This window comes from Scyliorhinus canicula, chromosome 11, assembly GCF_902713615.1.
Source record: "Scyliorhinus canicula chromosome 11, sScyCan1.1, whole genome shotgun sequence".
Classification (NCBI taxonomy): Eukaryota; Metazoa; Chordata; class Chondrichthyes; order Carcharhiniformes; family Scyliorhinidae; genus Scyliorhinus; species Scyliorhinus canicula.
Window position 1 is genome coordinate 109,192,455 of NC_052156.1, and position 20,220 is coordinate 109,212,674.

The 20,220-nt window shown below is 44.1% G+C and overlaps 1 protein-coding gene and 1 pseudogene across 20 annotated transcripts in view; both read left to right on the forward strand.

Annotated features, from left to right (window-relative positions):
* Positions 1 to 16,906, forward strand: part of c2cd5 (C2 calcium dependent domain containing 5) — a 141,422-nt gene extending 124,516 nt beyond the window's left edge. For 14 of the 20 annotated variants that reach the window (XM_038811056.1, XM_038811044.1, XM_038811048.1 and 11 more), the window contains 2 exons: positions 10,328 to 10,474; positions 15,319 to 16,906. In XM_038811056.1, coding sequence (XP_038666984.1) covers positions 10,328 to 10,474; positions 15,319 to 15,450 — 279 coding nt within the window. In that variant the 3' untranslated portion in view covers positions 15,451 to 16,906. The remainder of the gene's footprint in view (positions 1 to 10,327; positions 10,475 to 15,318) is intronic. The other 6 variants (XM_038811050.1, XM_038811053.1, XM_038811043.1 and 3 more) reach the window with 1 other exon arrangement.
* Positions 7,385 to 7,588, forward strand: LOC119974049 (annotated as a pseudogene).
* Positions 16,907 to 20,220: the final 3,314 nt, after the last annotated feature.

The following is a 20,220-nucleotide window of genomic DNA, read 5'->3' on the forward strand; positions in this document are numbered from 1 at the left end:
TGTCCTCCCACAGAACAGCTTTAATATTTTCCTTAACCAGTAATGCTGCTGCCCCACCCCTTTATATCCCCCTCTATATCCTCCAATGTTCAGCTGCCAATGGCTACCACCATGTTTCTGTGGTAGCCACAACATCAGAGTTCCAAGTACTAATCAGCGCTTTTAAGTTCATTTGCCGTACCTGAAATACTTCTGCCGTTGAAACAAATACACTTCAGACCACTGCAGTTGAGCAGACAGGGCAATGTTGTTGTTCTCTATTTCCTCTTCAGTTATTACGCCTTCTAAGCTAACGCTCTGGTTCCCACTCCCCAGCCATACTAACTTAAATCCTCCCGAGTGACTCTAGCAAATCTCCCAGTCAGGATATTGGTGGCCCTTCAGTTTATATGTAACCCGTCCTTCTTGTACAGGTCCCATCTGCTCCTTGTCTGGGTACACCTAAGTCCCTCAACATAGGAACTTCGAGCCTGCTCTACCATTCAATCAGATCACGGCTGCACTCTTCCTGGTCTCAAATCCACCTCCCCACCTGTTGCCCATATCCCTTTTACCCGTTTTTTATCAGAAATATATCTTGCCTCCTTCTTGAAACCATCTAATAACTCAGATTCCACTGCCCTAGATGTGAGTTCCACAAATTCACCACCCTCTGCGCGAAGTAATTCTTCTTCATCTCAGTTCTAAATCTACTGTCTCTCAACCTATATCCATGACCTAGCGTTCTGGATTGCCCCACAAGAGGAAACATTTCATCTACGTTTACTTTATCAATTCTATTTAGTATTTTATACATCTCGATTAGATCCCCTCTCATCCTTATAAACTTCAGCAAGTATAAACCCAAACTATTTAATCTCTCCTCATACGTCAACCCTTTCATCCTCGGAATCAATCTGGTGAACCTCCTTTGTACTGCCTCCAATGCCACCACATCCTTCCTCAAATGAGGAGAACAAAACTGGACATAATAGTCCAGATATGGTCTCACCTGCACCCTATACCATTGGAACATCAATATTTACAAGTTTCACCTTTTTTTTTTTAAATTGCACTTTTCTAATTAACAAACAAGCTCACATTTCACAATTTTATGCTCCATCTGCCACCGTGTTACCCACTCACTTAACCTGTCTGTATCTCTTTGCAGCCTTGTTGTGTCCTCACATCTTACATTCCATTTTGCTGTGTATCATCGGCAAATATCAATAAATTACTCTTGCTCTTATTGTCTAAATCGTTAATATAGCTTATAAGTAGCTGATGCCCATCACTGATCCGTGCAGTGCTCCACTAGTCACATCCTGCCAACTTGAAAATGCCCCATTTATTCCTACTCTAAGCCTCCTGTCCATTAACCAATCCTTTATTTATGCTAATATTACCCTCAAATCCATGAGCCCTTATCTTTTGTATTAACTTTATGTGCGTTTGGAAATGAAGTGTATTATGTCTTGGTTAGCTATCACTTCAGTAGATAGTTCTATCTAACCCAGGCTTGTTCAACATTTTCACTCTGGGAGCCATATTTGTATTTTTTGCTCACTCAATGGCCAGCACTGCTGCATCACAGTTCTGGGTTCGATTCCGACCTCTGGTGGCTGTGTGGAGTTTGCACGTTCTCCCCGTGTCTGCATGGGTTTCCTCTGCGTACTCTGGTTTCTTCACACATCCAAAGCTGAGCAGGTTAAGTGGGTTGACCATGCTAAAATTGTCCCTAATTTTCCAAAGGTTAAGTTGGGTTATGGGGATTGGGCCTAGGTAGGGTACTCCTTCGGAAGGTCAGAGGAATCTTGATGAATGGCCTCCTTCTGCACTGTAGGGATTCTACGGTTCAGTGGGCTGATGAGCAAATTTTGGAACGATAAGGTTTGCTGCAATAAATGTGAGTTTCAAAAAAAATGTTGAGGCATTAAAAAATAAACTATTCCTGAGCAAAAGTAAAACAATGTCATAATAAATTGTTAGGCTTAAAAAAAAGAGAAATTAATAAAAATGACAAGTTGTGAGAGGGTCAGTGTGTGTGATTGTGTCCAGCTCATACTGTCTCATCCATACTCTGAGTAATGTTTGGTGGTGGGAATAAATGAGAAAGCTGAGACTGAGAGTAATGCCTCTCATTCCCATTCTCACTCCAACACACGCTCGCTCACTCACTCTCTCACGCCCATGCACACACACACTCCCACTTGCACTCTCATTCACTTGCTCACTCCCACGTGACTAACTCACACTCACCCCCGCAAACATTCAAACTCACAAACACTCCCACACACTCATTCTGACTCCCACCTGCGCTCGCTTTAACTCCTGTGCTCGCTCTAACTCCTGGGGGTGCTTGCTCTAGCATCCGTACACAGTCTCTCTAGCTCCTGCACCCGCTCACTCGAACACACTCTAGTTCCCGTACACATTCATTCGAACTAACTCACACCCGCACATGTTCACTCACACTCATTCTCTCTCACTCCCGCACGAACACTATCACATACTCTTGCACTCTTACACACTCGAACCCCACCACTCTCGCTCTTGCACTCTTCCTTACCCTTGCACTCTTTCACACACGCACTCTTCCTTACCCTTGCACTCTTTCACACACGCACTCTTCCTTGCACTCTTTCACACGCGCACTCTTTCACACACGCATTCTTTCACACACGCACTCACAATCATACACACATTCGCACTCTCACACATTTGCACTCTCACACGCTCGCACTCTGACACGCACACACTCTCACACGCTCACACTCTGACATGCTCGCACTCTGACACGCTCGCACTCTGACACGCTCGCACTCTGACAGCTCGCACTCTGACAGCTCGCACTCTGACAGCTCGCACTCTGACAGCTCGCACTCTGACAGCTCGCACTCTGACAGCTCGCACTCTGACACGCTCGCACTCTGACACGCTCGCACTCTGACACGCGCGCACTCTGACAGCTCGCACTCTGACAGCTCGCACTCTGACACGCTCGCACTCTGACACGCTCGCACTCTCGCACTCTCACACGCTCGCACTCTCACACGTTCGCACTCCTGACACGCCCGCACTCTGACAGCTCGCACTCTGACAGCTCGCACTCTGACAGCTCGCACTCTGACAGCTCGCACTCTGACAGCTCGCACTCTGACAGCTCGCACTCTGACAGCTCGCACTCTGACAGCTCGCACTCTCACAGCTCGCACTCTGACAGCTCGCACTCTGACAGCTCGCACTCTGACAGCTCGCACTCTGACAGCTCGCACTCTGACAGCTCGCACTCTGACAGCTCGCACTCTGACAGCTCGCACTCTGACAGCTCGCACTCTGACAGCTCGCACTCTGACAGCTCGCACTCTGACAGCTCGCACTCTGACAGCTCGCACTCTGACAGCTCGCACTCTGACAGCTCGCACTCTGACAGCTCGCACTCTGACAGCTCGCACTCTGACAGCTCGCACTCTGACAGCTCGCACTCTGACAGCTCGCACTCTGACAGCTCGCACTCTGACAGCTCGCACTCTGACAGCTCGCACTCTGACAGCTCGCACTCTGACAGCTCGCACTCTGACAGCTCGCACTCTGACAGCTCGCACTCTGACAGCTCGCACTCTGACAGCTCGCACTCTGACAGCTCGCACTCTGGCACGCTCGCACTCTGGCACGCTCGCACTCTGGCACGCTCGCACTCTCGCACGCTCGCACTCTCGCACGCTCGCACGCTCGCACTCTCACACGCTCGCACTCTCACACGCTCGCACTCTCACACGCTCGCACTCACTCTCACACGCTCGCTCTCACGCTTGCACTCGCACTCACACGCTCGCACTCGCTCTCACACGCTCGCACTCGCTCTCACACGCTCGCACTCGCTCTCACACGCTCGCACTCACTCTCACACTCGCTCTCACGCTCTCACTCGCTCTCACACGCTCGCACTCGCTCTCACACGCTCGCACTCACTCTCACACGCTCGCACTCACTCACACGCTCGCACTCACTCTCACACGCTCGCACTCACTCTCACACGCTCGCTCTCACGCTCGCACTCGCTCTCACACGCTCTCACTCGCTCTCGCACTCGCTCTCACACGCTCGCACTCGCTCTCACACGCTCGCACTCGCTCTCACACGCTCGCACTCACTCTCACACGCTCGCACTCACTCTCACGCTCGCACTCACTCTCACACGCTCGCAATTCGCTCTCACACGCTCGCACTCGCTCTCACACGCTCGCACTCGCTCTCACACGCTCGCACTCGCTCTCACACGCTCGCACTCGCTCTCACACGCTCGCACTCACTCTCACACGCTCGCACTCACTCGCACTCACCCTCACACGCTCGCACTCACTCACAAACTCTCACTCACTCTCTCACACTCCTCTCTCTCTCTCTCTCTCTCTCACACACACACTCAGAAACACACAAGCTGACTCAGTCACTCATACATACATTCATTCACAAACACTCGCACTCCCACGCTCACAGAAACTCTCAGTCGGACGCTGTCTCATCCCCACATCATTTGCTCTTCCCTGACTTCAGCTGTTCTTTGGCTCCCGGGGCCCCAGCCTTGCCGCGCCTTGGCTCCCTGGGCCCCAGCCTCACTGCGTCTTGCTCCCTGGGCCTCGGCCTCGCTGCGCCTTGGCTCCCTGGGCCCCAGCCTCGCTGCGCCTTGGCACCCTGGGCCCCACCCTCGCCGCACCTTGAGACCCAGGCTCAGAACTGAGCTTATCAGCAGCAAATGCTGGAAAGGGGCATGATGGTTGGAGGAGCAGCACCTGGCAAGTTCTCCACTGATCGGAGTTACCACCCTGCCTTACAGTTTTTGAGCCGGGGCTCTGTGGGCCACACAGAGCGGCTTCTGTGCTCTGTAATCTGCCCATTGGATAAACTTGATCTAACCTGAAGCTACATCCACAAAAGACTAGTATTAATTTGTAAAACCTGATTCCCCTTTTGTAAATCCCTATGTGTACTTTGTCTCATCATGATTTTCTAAGTGAATCAATAAGGCTATCTTTATAAGATATTGCAGCATTTTCCTGACAGCTGATGTCAGGCTAACTGGCTTGTAGTTCTCTATTTTCTCTCTCCTTTTCTTGAACAGCGGGATTATGTTTTTGCTGACTTTCAATCTGGACAGTTACCGTCCCATCAGTCTACTCTGCCATCAGCAAAGTTTCATTGGAAGGTGTTGTTGAGAGTGTTATGAAGTAGCACTTACTGAGGAAAAGCCTGCTCACCAGCTCAGTTTGGATTCTGCCACAGGCACTTGGCCCCTGACTGCATTACAGCCTCAGTCCTAACCCACGGACAAAGAAACTGAATTCGAGAGGTGACACAAGAGTGGGAAGGCTCAGTGGTTTGCACTGCTGCCTCACAGCTCCAGGGACCCAGGTTCAATTCAATTCCGGCCTCGGGTGACTGTGTGGAGTTTGCATTTTCTCCCCACGTGTATGTGGAGTTTCTCCAGGTGCTCCTATTTACTCTCATGGTCCAAAGATGTGCAGGTTGGGTGCATTGGCCATGCTAAATTACCCCTTAGTGTCCAAAAGATTAGGCCGGGTTACAGGGATCGGGCAACGGTATGGACTAAAGTAGGGTGCTCTTTCCAGGGATCAGTGCAGACCCGATGGGCCGAATGGCCTCCTTCTGCACTGTAAATTCTATGATTCTATGACTGACCTTGATGGCAATGCAGCATTTACCCTTGTCTGACATCAAAGAGCCCTCCAAAACTGGAGTCAATGGGAATCAGGGAAAAACTGTCCTAGTTAGAGTCATACCTGGCGCAAAGAAAGAGGCTTGTGCTTGTTGGAGACTAATTATCTCCGTTCCAAGACAACATTGTAGGAGTTCCTCAGGATAATGTCCTCAGCCCAACCAGTGTCAATGCTTCATCGGTTCTTTTTCCACATCATAAGGTCTGAAGTGGGGATGTTCGCTGTTGATTGCACAATGTTCAGTAGCATTGTACCATTGTACGAAGATAGTTGCTTCAAAAAGATCCTTTTCACCTGAACAGGCAGGCAAAACCTTACTTAAATGTCTCTTTTAATGGATGGGTCTATCTGACAGTGCAGCACTCCTGCAGTACAGAGCTACTCAATGCAGTGGAAAATCAGATCTACTTTTGAATGTCAGCCTAGATTAGGAAAATAAATTATGTGGTGAAAAAGTATTGCCCATCTGGTTTATCTTCTATCATCCACGGAGTCAAATAAAGCAATGATAATAGATCTGGTGATGAACCGTAGCAATCGGTGGCCTACATCATAAGCTATAGGACAGAATTAGGCCATTGGGCCCATCGAGTCTGCTCCGCCATTCTATCATGGCTGATAGGTTCCTCATCTGTTGCCTACAATACTACAGACCAAGAGCTGGGTTGAGAAATTAGCCAGAGCATCTCTTCCCTTGAACACATGACCGAGGAGCAAGAGTAGGCAATTAGCCTCCCGAGCCTAAACACCCTCAATGTGATCACGGATGATCCCATCTTGGCCTCCACTCCACTGTCTTGCCCGTTCTCCATAACCCTTCAACCTATTACCAATTAAAAATCTGTCTCACACCTCCCCAAATTTACTCTCTGTCCCTGGATCCACCGCACTCTAGGGTAGCGAATTCCACAGATTCGCAACCCTATGGGAGAAGTAGTTTCTCCTCAAATCGGTTTTAAATTTGTTTCCTCTTATTCTAAGATTATGACAACTCGTTTAGAATGCCCCACAAGAGGAATCATCTGCTCCATGTCTACTTTATCCATACCTTTTAACATCTTGTATACCTTGATTTGATCTTCCCCTCCATTCTTCTGAACTCAAAAGAGTATAGGCCTAAACTGTTCAATCTCTCCCCCCAACAACCCCCCCCCCCCCCCGGGCTGAATTCTCCGCCGGCGTGATGCTCCATTTTGCCGGCAGCCCGGGAGTTTCCTGACGGCATGGGGCTACCCCACAATGGGAAACTCCATTGACCAGATGGCGTAACGGAGCATCCCGCCAGCGGGGTGAAACAGAAATGTGGTGGGGCGGAGAATCCAGTCCCTCATCTCTGGAATCAATCTAGTGAATCTGCTCTGAACTGCTTCCAGTGCCACTACATTTTTCCTTAAATAATTTCCTCAAATACATCAGACCTAGACAGCCCTGACATGAGGATAGCCTCTGTGGTGAAAAGCTTTGGGAGCCAGGGTCAACGGTCACCCTTTCCCTCCCGAGCATGCTACACTAACCTATGTCATAATCTCAAATATTGTATTCCATAATGCTTCTTGAAAAAAAATTTTTGTATTTGAATGAGTCAATGCTAACTGATTCCAGAAGGCATCCCTTTCGTAATTCGACCACTGAAGCATGATTTCCATCGATTAATTTTGTATTTAATCATCGCTTCTCGGCCTTTTAGGTAAGATCAGGTGTAGTATCTGCTCGGCCTTTTGGCTAAGATCTGGCCTGTCTCTTGTGGGGACCATGAATTGGATTCAATTTGAATTTGAATTGATTTTTGGAGCAGGCAAAGAGCTGGATTAGGGGTTTGTCCCCGTCCACACTCTGAGCTCTGGCTTTGTAACTCAGAAAAAGTAATTTAAAAAGTAGTTTGGATTTAGTCTTCAGGTGCAGGTCATGGCCTCTGGTTCTACGATCCTGCACAAGATTGAATGGCTTATTATTTGCCTATATTAACTAATCCCTAACCTTGGGTTTTGTGAATTCTACTGACTGAGCCAACCTGATCCTCCTTCAAATTCATTCCCATGTGACAGATGACTTTTTGAATAACTTATTCAAGTTGAGAGTAACACTCCTGCTTTTAAGAAGTTTTTCTACCTAGAAACTGTGGTAAGAGTGACTTGGACATGGTAGCTCTCTGAGTGAAAAGGCTGCAGGTTCAAGGCTCATTACGTAATCTGTACTGACACCTCTGCAGTATTGTGGAAGTACTGCACTGTCAGAGGTACCAAGTTTCAGATGAGCCATTGAACTCTCTGTCTGCTCTTTCACATGGATTTGCCAACATTTACCTTTTAACCAGTGATGGTTAAAATAGATTATGTGGTCATTTATGTCGCTGCTGTTGAGGGAGCTTATTATGTGCAAACTGACTCATTTGCAGCATACATTACAGCAGCAACTACACTTCAAAGCAACTTAATTGCAAGTGAAGTACTTTACAGTATCCTGAGGTAATTAACATATATTACACGTTATATAAAATATATCAACAAGTTCTGGAAATTAACAGCAAAATATTGTGAATGCTGGAAATTTAAAATAATAATATGTTGGCTCAACTCAACAAGTCTGGCAGTATCTATTGTAAGACAAACAGAGTTAAAGTTACAGTTTTAAACGACCCTTCTACAGGACTGTAGAAAGGTTAATGGACTCGAAATATTTACTCTGTTCCTCTTTCCACAGCTGCTGCCACATCTGTTTTGAGTCTTTCCAGCCTTTTCTCTTTGTGGTTCAGGATAATTCTTAATTTGCTTCTGCCTCCTTCTCTGCGAGGCATGAATGAGGTTAGGGACCATGGAACACAAGAGCCACAAACCTGTGGCCCACATGAATGTCTGCCCAAAGTCTAGAAGTTTAAAACATCTTCCAATCTCAAGAGCTGCTACGTGTGGGCTATTTATTAATCTTTTTGATTATTTTATGCATTTACAAAAGCAAAAAATAGATTGTAATCATAAATTGTGGACAGTTGCGTTGAATGATGGGTCTGTTTGTATTATGTCATCTCAACGCTTTCTTGCTGGTTAAAGTGGAACGCATGCAAGATTACAATAAAGGGAGCCTTATCTTTTTTTTCAACATCATTTGGAGAGGGCCTGAATGACACTAACCTTTTACTTTGGGATGTGTGTTTAAATCCAGCTCAGACCATGTTGACCAACATGAAATAAGATTGAGAATTAAATCTAGCTCCAAGTAGTGGTGGTCGAAAAAATTCACAAACACATCAAATTTAGCAATATTTGGTCGTGCCACCCACTAGTTATTTTGGGTATTCCATTAAAGTTGGGGTGAGTGCGCATTGTTAAAAAAGCGGGCAGCATTTCACTTTGCATCCATGGGAGGCTTGATGAATGCAGGATGTCCCAGTGTGCTTTAGAACCAATGAAGTGTTTTATTCAAGTGTATTCACATGTTTCAATATAGGAAGCATGACAGCTACCTTATGAACAGTAAGCTCCCACAACCAGCAATGTGCTAACAGCCAGATGATGATCATTTGTAATGTTGGTTGAGGGATAGGTATCAGCCTAAACATACTTTGAATTGTTGTGTGCTCTTTGACCTTCACCACATCCAGATTAAGCGGCATCTTGGTTTTAGAATTCTCATGCTTGCTTTCAAATCCCACCACGGCCTTGCCCTCCTTATTTCTATTATCTTCACCAGCCCACTGCCCACCCAGGATATTTATGCTCCTACAATTTTGGCCTCTTGACCATCCCCAATTTTAATTGCTCCTTTATTGGTCATGCCTTTCTTTAGCTGCCAAAACCTTAAATTCTGGAATTCCTTCCCTAAACCTCTCTAGCTCGCCTCCTCTGTTCCTTTAAGATGGCCTTTAAAACCTACATCTTCTTTAATATGTTTTTTTTTTAATTTCATAATACTCATATGAAGTCCCTTAGGATGTTGTATTATGTTAAAGAAGTTATATAAATACAAATTGTTGTTGGTGCATCCACCCAAAAAGCCAGATGAAGTCTCAGGCTAATATCTCACCCAATAGGATAAACAGCTCTGACAGTGCAGCACTCCTTCAATAATAATGCCGTGTTTGTTAGCCTAGTTCTTTATCTCAGACTGGAACCTGAACCCACACCTCCTGACTCAAAGCTACCACTGAGCTACAGCCATATCTAAGAGCACCCAATTGTGCAATAGGAGTTGGCTGCAACTTTTTCAGTGATGGAGAACAACCAAAAAGTATATAACCAGGGTAACGATGTTTCAATTGGGCATCCAACAAATTTACAGAATGGACAAAAGTAGGACACGCAAATTGAGATAGAATTTGTGCAGCTTCATTATTGTGAATATGGAAGACGTTTTACTCTGGAGAAGCATGAAATGTGTTTTTAAAAGAATGGACATGTTTGAAGAGTGCAGTATTGCACTCCTTTTAAACCCTGGAACCTCACTTAAAATCTCATTCCCATTTTTACAAATACCCATTTGAAAGAAAGAATGAACCGGATAACTTTGGGCAGTGAGTTGTCTTACTGAGTGCGGAACTGTTGCATTACACGTTAAATGAAACTGAGGGTAGAGACAGAAACATTTTAATTTTAAAATTGCTCTATTTTGTGCAGGAGGGAGGAGTTAGCGGATTCCTTCATGCATTCATCGCTGAAGTGTTCGCTATTGTGCGTGCCCATGTCGCTGCCTTGGGAGGGAATGCGGTCGTGTCTTACATAATGAAACAGTGTGTGTTTATGGAAAATGCCAACAAAAATCAGGTCTGTACTTGAGTTTGAAATATTACTGATCCGTTTTATAGGAATATTCAACTTGTTTCCCGAAGAATTATGAAATGCGATAAATTAAATCAAATCATGACAGTATTTGCGTATTCAGGATAAACAAATACTGCTCAGACTCACCCACCCCCCACACCGCCCACCCCAAGAACAGCTATTCATTGTTGTAGAGCAGGGGTGGGCAAACTTTTCCGTGCAAGGGCCACATTCAGAAATTCACAATTCACAAAGGGCCGCATAGTATATTAAGTAAAATAATTACTTCATCCGGTTATGATTCTGGGCGCCTCATATAGAACATAGAACAGTACAGCACAGAACAGGCCCTTCGGCCCTCGACGTTGTGCCGAGCAATGATCACCCTACTCAAGTCAACGTATCCACCCTATACCAGTAAGTAACCCAACAGCCCCCCCCCCCCCCCCCCCCCCATTAACCTTAAAAAAAAAAAAAAAAAAAAAAAATTTTTAAATTTTTTTTTTTTTTTTTTTTTTTTAATGACTTGGTGGGCCGCAGAAATACCTTTGGCGGGCCGTAGTTTGCCCACCCCTGTTGTAGAGGATTTCTGCCAAAGCTCAAAGCTACAGAGAGACTAGGAGAATGCCCTTCAAAAACCTACCCCCAATGTGCTTCATGACCCTTCCGTTCCACCATCCTGGATGCCAATTTATCTTTAAAGGATTTCAACCTAATTCCATTTTTTTATTTCTTCTGAGCAGTTTTGGAGTGGAGAATAGCACTCATCAGTCCATTATCCATTTCTCATGCTTGAATTGTAGTTACGACCAAATCAAGAAAAAAATGGAATTAATGTGACGTTATTTTAATAAATTAGAGTCTTGTACCATAGGCCAATCTAATGGCCTATCTGATATGTAACAACAGCAACAATTTGTTTAGGTAATGACTCGTGACGTAATGAAATGTGTCAAGGCGCTTCACATAAAATAAAGCAGCGTTTTCCAAACTCGGTTCGATGGGAGGCTTCCACAGGAGCAATTGCTCAAAATTTGACAACAGGCTGTCATTCAGCTTCTCCAATCAGAGATGGTTTTCACCCTGCGTTGGCTCCTTATAGGTGCACCAGTAAGCCTATCAGCAGGCAGTGCACTGAGAAGACAGCCTCTAATTGGACGAGCCAGAAAAGTGCTAAAGTGAGCATTAAAAGTCCAAAGCAGGGACGGGTCATAGGCCTAGAGGACGGCGGAACAGGAAACTGATGGTGGAGTGGGTAGATGGCAGAATGGACCATGGTGGGTAGGGTGAGAGAGGGCCTTAGGGATGGCGGGGGGAGGGGGTGGATGAAGAGGGTACTGGAGGGAGGATTTTAAGAGTAGAAGGCCATGGAGAGAGATTGCCGTGGGGGGGGGGGGGGGGGTGTGGAGGAGTGATGAATGGGGTCAGACTTAAGTACTCTTCAATAAAATAATGTTTTAAATGATAATTGCATGCATATAGTTACAAAAGACTTCTGTTTATTTGTTTTCTACATTCTGTTTCACAAAAGATATGTTTGGGGTTCCCTTCAGTGCCCTTGAGAGATCAAAAGGGTTCCATGTCCAGAAAGGTTTGAAAAAGCCTGAAGTATATCTCTGAGCCACATAAGGAGATGTCAGATGACCAAAGGTTTTGTCAAAGAGGTTGGTTTTAAGCAAAGTTTGAAGAGAGGAAACTGAGGTTGAGGCGGGAGAGGTAGGGTGACAATTCCAAAACTTGGGCCTGGGCAGCTGAAGCATGGCAATCAATGGTGGTGCAATTAAAATTGGGTTGCACAAGGGGTCAGAATTAGAAGTGCACAGACAGTTTGCCGGGCTGGAGGAGATTACAGACCTAGGAAGGGTCAAGGCCATAGAGGGATTTGGCAGGACAGCAGGGTGGCGCAAGTGATTACCACAGCAGCCACACGGCACCGAGGTCCCAGGTTCGATCCCGGCTCTGGGTCACTGTCCATGTGGATTTTGCACATTCTCCCCGTGTCTGCGTGGGCTTCGCCCCCACAACTCAAAAATGTGCAGGGTAGGTGGATTGGCCACACTAAATTGCCCCTTAATTGGAAAAAATGAATTGGGTACTCTAATTTTTTTAAAAATAGAGGAATTTGGAAACCAGGATAAGAATTTTAAAATCAACATGTTGTTTATGCCAATGGAGGTCAGTGAGCACACAGGTAAAAGGGGAATAGGATTTTCTGCAAATTAAGACACGGGCAGCAGAGCTTTGGATGACCTCAAATACATGGCAGTAGACAATGGAAGACCAGCCAGGTGTGCATTAGATCGGTCAGGACTCGAGGTAACAAAGGCATGAATGAAGGTTTCAGCTGTAAATGGTGAGGTTTGGTGATGTTACTGAGTGTGGAAATATGCAGTCTTAGTGATGGCATAAATAAGAGGACAGAAGCTAAAGTCAGGATCAGATATGACACCAAGAATTGTGTACATACTATCTCACATAACTGCCAAGGGGAGGGATAGGGACAGTAACTAGGGAACGGAGTTTGGAGCAGGTCGCAAAAACAATGCCTTCAGGTTTGTCAACATTTGATTGGTGGAAATTTCCGTTATCCAGTACTGGAAGTCAGAGAAGCAGTCTGATAGTTTAGCAACTGTGGAGGAGTGGAGAGAGGTGGCGGTGAGGTAGGGCTGGATATTGTATCATGTGACTGTCACTTTAAGAAATGTTTGTCTTAATTGGCTGCAGTGATGTCATTGTGTGGATGCAGCTGAGCTCTGCTCTGCTTTTTACTTTCGCTTTGAGCTGGGAGCTGTTTTGGCTTTGTGTTTAGTTTCGCTTTCAGTTGGAGAACTGCATTCAAACCAAGCAGATGTGTGTATTGATCTCTCTGCAATCTAAAGAAAAACTCCAGATCACTTGATGATTTCAAAGTAATGCCTGTTTCTGTAAGGAATGCAAACCTACTGTCTTTGTTAAAAGGGTTTTTTTGACTTATGGATGTTGTTTGGAAAGTTATTAAGGGTTATCTATAGAGTACTGTATATTTTGGGGAGGTTATCAGGATTGGTAGTTGGCAAATTGTTTACTGTGAGTTTATAAATGTTAACTGGATTCATAGAATAAACATTGTTTTTGTTTAAAAATACGTCTAGATCTCTGTTGCATTACACCTGTAAAGTGGGCCCTTGTGTTCCCCATAACCAAAATCTATTCAAAGTTGTGGGTCAGGTGAATTCCATGATATACTTTGGTGTTCTCTCAACCCTGGCTCATAATAGTTGTCAGTGTACATGTGCATACCAAAGCTCTATCTTTGGATGATGTTGATGGACAGCATATAGGTGTGAAATATTGGCCACCAAGGGGAGATGCATGGAGGACACCAGACATAATGGTGCAGGAGCTGGAGGAGAGAAGCCATTTGCAAGCAATTCTGTGGCTATGGTTACAGAGATAGGAATAGAACCAAGTGGGAGCAGAGGATGGTATGGTCAGCTATTTGTAAGGCTGCTGGGAGGACATCGTGGACAAGAAGAAAAAGTTGGCTTTTGTCATTGTTGCTTTGGATGTCATTTATGACTTTAGTAAACGCTGTTTCAATACTGTGGCAGGGCAGAAGCCTGATCGTAGGGATTTAAACATGGAGTTCTGGAAAAGATAGGAATGGATTTGGGAAGCAACAACACAGTCAGGTACTTAGAGAAAGGGAGGTTGACGGTGGGATGATAGTTTGCATTAGTATCAGATACTATTATGCAGTATTTCACTATAACATCAGTAACAATTTTCATTTATATAGTGCCTTTATTATATCAAAACATCCCCAGGTGCTTCATTGTTGGACAAAAATTGGCACCATGCCACATGAGATGTTCAGACAGGGGACCAAACACTCAGAAATTCATCCCCAATAAATTGAAAGATAGAGAGTATTTTCTGAATGGCCAAAAGCTCAAAACTTTGGAGAAGCAGAGATTTTGGAATCCTAATTATAGAAATCACTGAGTGGAGAGGGACAAAAATAATTTAAAAGGCTAATTAAATATTGGTCTTCATCTCCAAAGGGGTGTCAATTATGTTAACACTGTACAGAGCTCTGGTTAGGGACACTGTTGGAATACTGCATTCAGTCCAGGATACTGCATGTCAGGAAGTATATATTGACCTTGGCAGGAGTCCATTGCAGATACATCTGAATGATATCAGGGCTAAAGGGGTTAAATTATGAAAATAGGTTTGCTAGACCAGGATTGCATTCCCTGGAATATAGAAGATTAAAGGGTGATCTAATTGAAGTGTTAAGATGATTAAAGGATTTGCTGCTTCCTCTCTTATTTACCCTATTTCCTCTGGTGCAAGAGCCCAAAACAAGTAGGCATAACTTTAAAATGAGAACTAGGCCACAAAAGGTAGAGGAAATCTGGAACTCTCTTGCCCAAAAAGCTGTTGAGGTCAATTAAAAGTTTAAGAATCGAGATTGATAGATTTATATTGAGCATGAGTATTGAGGGTTATGGAACCAAGGTAAGTGGATGGGGTTAAGGTGCCACTTAACCATGATCCAATTGAATGGCGGAACATGCCCAAGGTGCTGAATGATCGTCACCTAGTCCTATGGTCAAGCATGTTGATTTTAAGAACATCAAATGAAGAGACAGAACTCTAGGTTTATAGTGGCAATTCCAGAGACAGCAACACAGAGACTGCTGCTTTTGGTGATCTGCGATATTTGTCATTGACTTTTATATAAAGATTTTTAAAAATACAGTTTTGAAGTTCTGTCATTTGGAAGAAGATTGATTATTTGACAATGTTGTATGAACATTCCATATTTTGCTCGTAATGGTTACTTTACTGTCTCTCTTTAGGCACAGTGCCTCATCAATGTAAGTGGCGATGCCGTGAACCTTTTTAGAGATGCTGATGTGGAGTCTGCACCTTCTCAGCCACAGACAAGTGGCTTACAGATAGGAAATGGGAGTGGAGACGTAGTCACATGAAACTGGTACAGATTGATTGCTGCTGTTGGTGCATGTACTTCTCGGAATGATGGAAGACAATCGATTTGTATTTTCATCCTCATTGGCCATAATCCTCTGTATGGATATGTGTACGTAACTGCCGCGCTGCATTACACAGTATGTAAATGGTCTCTGTTGTCCTCGATCTGTAGACTTGTGATAGTCATGGACAAATAGTGGTCACCTTGTCAAAGATTCAGCTACCGAGGAATTTACTTTGCTTGTCCTTTTACGATCTGGAGCATTAGACGAGAGAAGAGCTTTTGCTCGATGTGTAGAAATCATTTAGAAGATATTCCGTAAGAATGGCACAAATAAAAACCATTCAGTTTATTTCTGTTGAAGATGTCTTTTCAAGAAATGTACTGTTTAATACTAAAAGACCAAATAGAAAGAAGGGTATTAAAATTCAAAATGGTACTAAAGTATATTTTAAGCCAATGCTGACCTGTAAAACTGGATGTTCATTTGCAAGTCCTGTTCTTTGTAAATTTAAAAACTAGCCTGAAGTGAAAACTAGAAGTGCCATGATCAAAATGCTATATCAACATGGGAGTGCCAGTCTGCCTGAGTTTTAGCTTTTATCTATATGTACATCCTTTATAGATGTTTTAATGTAATGAGCCACAAGTTTTCTTTTATTCAGGAAATTGTCAGTTTCACGAAGATTGTTAAAATTAGAAAATGTTGGAGGGCTTAGGAATAAAGTACCTAATCACATTTGTAGTTACCACACCCAGTAAATGGTACTGTAAATTCTACAAATCAAAAAAGATGGTATTTTTATAATTCTCACGGTGGAACTGTAAGAAGATGAAAGCATTTAAAATGTTCTTAATCTGCAACTTGTTAAATTGCAGAACCAGAGTGCATATAGGAGGACATTTGATTGTGGTTGTTCAAATTTAGTGCATAATTGAAGACTTGAATGTACAGAGCACTTAATTTGTAAGGGTTTCAACAATTCACTTGCTTTGCACACTTAAGTGCATGACAACAAAATTCACTGTTGCAGTAGTTTGCAGGTTGTAACAAACAAGTAATAGCATGAAAGAAAATTGTTCCCTTAACTCCATTGGGAAATAAATATTTTATGAATATTTATAAATGGTTTCTTTTTTTTAATCAATGGAAGTGGTCCAATTTGTTTATTTAACTCAACCTCAATGGGTACTGTGCTGGTGGATACATTTATCACATTATGAAAGAATGTTAAATGTTCAGAACTTCTGAATTCTATTTGGTCTGCTGCAGTAAGCTGAATCTGAAATTGAGTCTTTCCTGCTTGTATAGTTGTTAAATCAAAGTAATGTACCAAAAACATTTGGCATGTGAATAATACAATGTAAACCAGGAACCCAGATTCAGCTTCTAAATAAATTGCTCCAGCACCACCTTCTGTGATCTTTTGTGAAACAGCTGTGAGTGAAAAATGTTTTTTGATTGTGTCTCATTTTCTCTTTGAGTAGTATTGACCACAGGCCAGAGAATGTTGTAACTCTTGAATGAGAGTGAAAAAAACCTCAAAGTACCTTGCAATAAATTGGCTTGGAACTTTCAAAATTCCTCGAACGATTTTTATTATTAATAATATTACTTGACTTTTACCAATTAACTTCCCTACATTAAGTGACAACAGAAGAACTGAGTAACTGATAAATAGTTTTTAAGTAGTACATTTTACCGACTAATAGAAGATTGGCAGGGCAGTTCCGACCCTCTGGAATACGCACCTTGTTCCGCATGGGAACTCCAGGGCATTTCCTGCGTTCTGGTTAACCATATGTGCAGGAAGTGTTGTCAGCCACAGCAGCTTGAGCTCCAGATTTGGAAGCTCGAACAGCAGATTACATCACTGTGGTGCATGCATGAGGTTGAGGATAACACATTCATAAATGTTGTAACCCTGCAGTTTAAGAATATGCTGGGATTGAGGGAATGGATGACCGCTTAACAGGCAAATATTGTGCAAGGCCCCTGAGCGCATATCACTCTCTAACCAGTATTAAGTTCTGAATATTGATGAAAGTAATCATTCATTTGAGGAGTGTAGCCAGCGCCAGTGTATGGGAGCACAACTGGCTCAGCTGTCCAGGGGGGCAGAGAGAAGACTGCAAGAGGAATATTAATGGGTGATTTGATTGTTAGTAGAACAAACATGTGCTTCTATGGCTGCAGACGTGAATCCTGGATGATATGTCACTTCCCTGGTGCCAGGCTCAAGTATGTCACTGAATTGCTGAAGAGCATCCTGGAGGATGAACAACTAATGATCAAGGTCTAACAACATAGTAGAAAGAGGGATGTGGTCCTGCATTCAAAATCTTGGGTGCTTGGTCGGAAAATCACAAGCAAGACCTATAACCTCTGCATTATTCTCGGTGCCGTGTGCAAGTGAGTATTGTAAAAAGCAGATTAGATGGGTGCGTGACTGGCAAGATGATGCAAGAGGAGGAGGGCTGTAGATGCTTGGGACATTGAAATCAGTTGTGGAGAAGGTGGGACCTGTACAGCTTGATGGGTCGCAACTAAACGAGTAGGGACTTGAGTTATTTGGGGATTGATGTGCTGGTGGAGGGTTTAAACTAACTTTGCAGAGTAGTGAGAACCAGGACGTAATAATAGAGAAGGAGACCAAGGTGCAAAAGAATATTGAGATCGCCAGGTGACACCAGAGTAAAATAAAATAGCAAGTTATTAGGTGAGTTCAGCATAAGAGAGAAAGTAATAAAGTCTAAATTAGAGATACAGTCCATGTATGTTGGTGAATGACCTGCTGGTGGTGATGGTGGTACTTTTGAGGGTCCAGGAACATTTCTAAGTGTTCTCTTGTTTGGGATAGCAATTGCCCAGCATTTTTGTGCTGCAAATTCTAACCTGACCAAACTACCAACAATGCAAAAACACTGGATGCTGAAAACTTTAAACAAGGACTGGAAAAACTGGATAGGTCAGGGAGCACCAGTGCAGAGAGGCAGAGTTAAAGTTTCAACAATCCACATGTTCTGAGGCAGGCATGGATTTCATTTTGTTGTGAATGTTGCTGAGCACTGTGGAGCTGTCAACTAGCAGCCACCGTTCCGGCATCTCGACAGAGTTAAGGTTATTGAGGGAACTGTAAAGATATACGACTGAGTTCAGTGCCCTGACCCAACTCCTGTAGTAATGTGGCCATAAGGACTAGCTTCGACCTTAGTCAACCATGACCATCTCCCTTTGTTTAGGTTAACTCAAGCTACTGGAGGCTTTTCCTCTTGGACCCCAGTTTTGCTCCAGTTCTTTCATACCATACACTGTCGAGTAGTCTGGAGCTGAGGGGTTCTGGCAGAGCTCAAACTGAGCAGATCATAGAATTTACAGTGTAGAAGGAGGCCATTCGGCCCATCGAGTCTGCACCGGCTCTTGGAAAGAGCACCCTACAGTAGCCCACACCTCCACCCTATCACCATAACCCAGTAACACCACCCAACACTAAGAGCAATTTTGGACACTAAAGGCAATTTAGCATGGCCAATCCACCTAACCGGCACATCTTTGGACTGTGGGAGGAAACAGGGAAAGCCGGGAATCGAACCTGGGACCCTGGAGCTGTGAAGCAATTGTGCTAACCGCTATGCTAGGATGTTGCTTAATTACTCAATTTTATTCCATTGGCAAGAGGAGGCCAATATGGCGGTAAGTAACTAATTTAGACTTATTCTATCTTGTGAATATGATATATCTTTGCAATCATATACATCGATGGTTTACTGCAAGTATACCTGTACCGCAAAGCTTTGACAAGGAGTCATCGGACTCGAAACGTTAGCTCATGTCTCTCCCTACAGATGCTGACAGACCTGCTGAGATTTTCCAGCATTTTCTCTTTCGTTTGAGATTCCAGCATCTGCAGTAATTTGCTTTTATTTAAATAGGATCATTCACTTGGCAGTTCTGGTGAAAGGCACTTGCACTCCCATTAGCCTTGTCTACAAAAGCAAGATCCTGTGGATGCTGGAAATCTAAAATCGACTCAGAAAATTGCAGAGAAATAAGCAGCAGACCAGACAGAATCTGAGGAGAAAAACGGAGGGCAAGATTTTCGTATCCCACTTCGGGGACTGAAAATTCCCACCCGATGGCAATGGACCTTTTGCTCGTCCGTTAAATTTTCTGCCCCATCCACGGCTATTCCCCCATGTGGAAGGGGGTGGTGGGACCCGGCCAGCGTTACTGTTTCAGGAAGGATGACTCCCCATCAGAACTGTGTGTATTTGAGACTCGTCAGTTCCACCTACGTTGAACAGCAACAAGAGAGAAAACTGTTCATTCTCCTGTTCACAGTTCCCAATCCGTGTGTGTTCTGTCCCCCAATTCAGCTTTTAGACGTGTGTCTAATTATCAGCGCAATTGCTCACAGCTTGTGACTATCGTCACCTCACATCAGCATTTCCCTGAAAATAAATGCACAACTAATAATACTCTGGGTCAGGTTCTGCTTTCTGTCTGTTGTAAGTATAGTAGGTGTCAAACTTGGATCAGTGGTAGCACTTTGACCCCATGTCAGAAGATTGTGGATTTAAATTGCACTTCAGTGACCTATAAACCCGACTGACACAGCGATTGCAGCAATGTATTTTGTTTGGCTCATTAAATTGAGACCCCGTCTGCTCTCTCGGGTAGTTGTAAAGGAGAATCAGAATTCTCGTATTTTTCCCTCGACCAACATCACTCAAACAAGTGATTTGGTCATTTATTTCATTGCTGTTT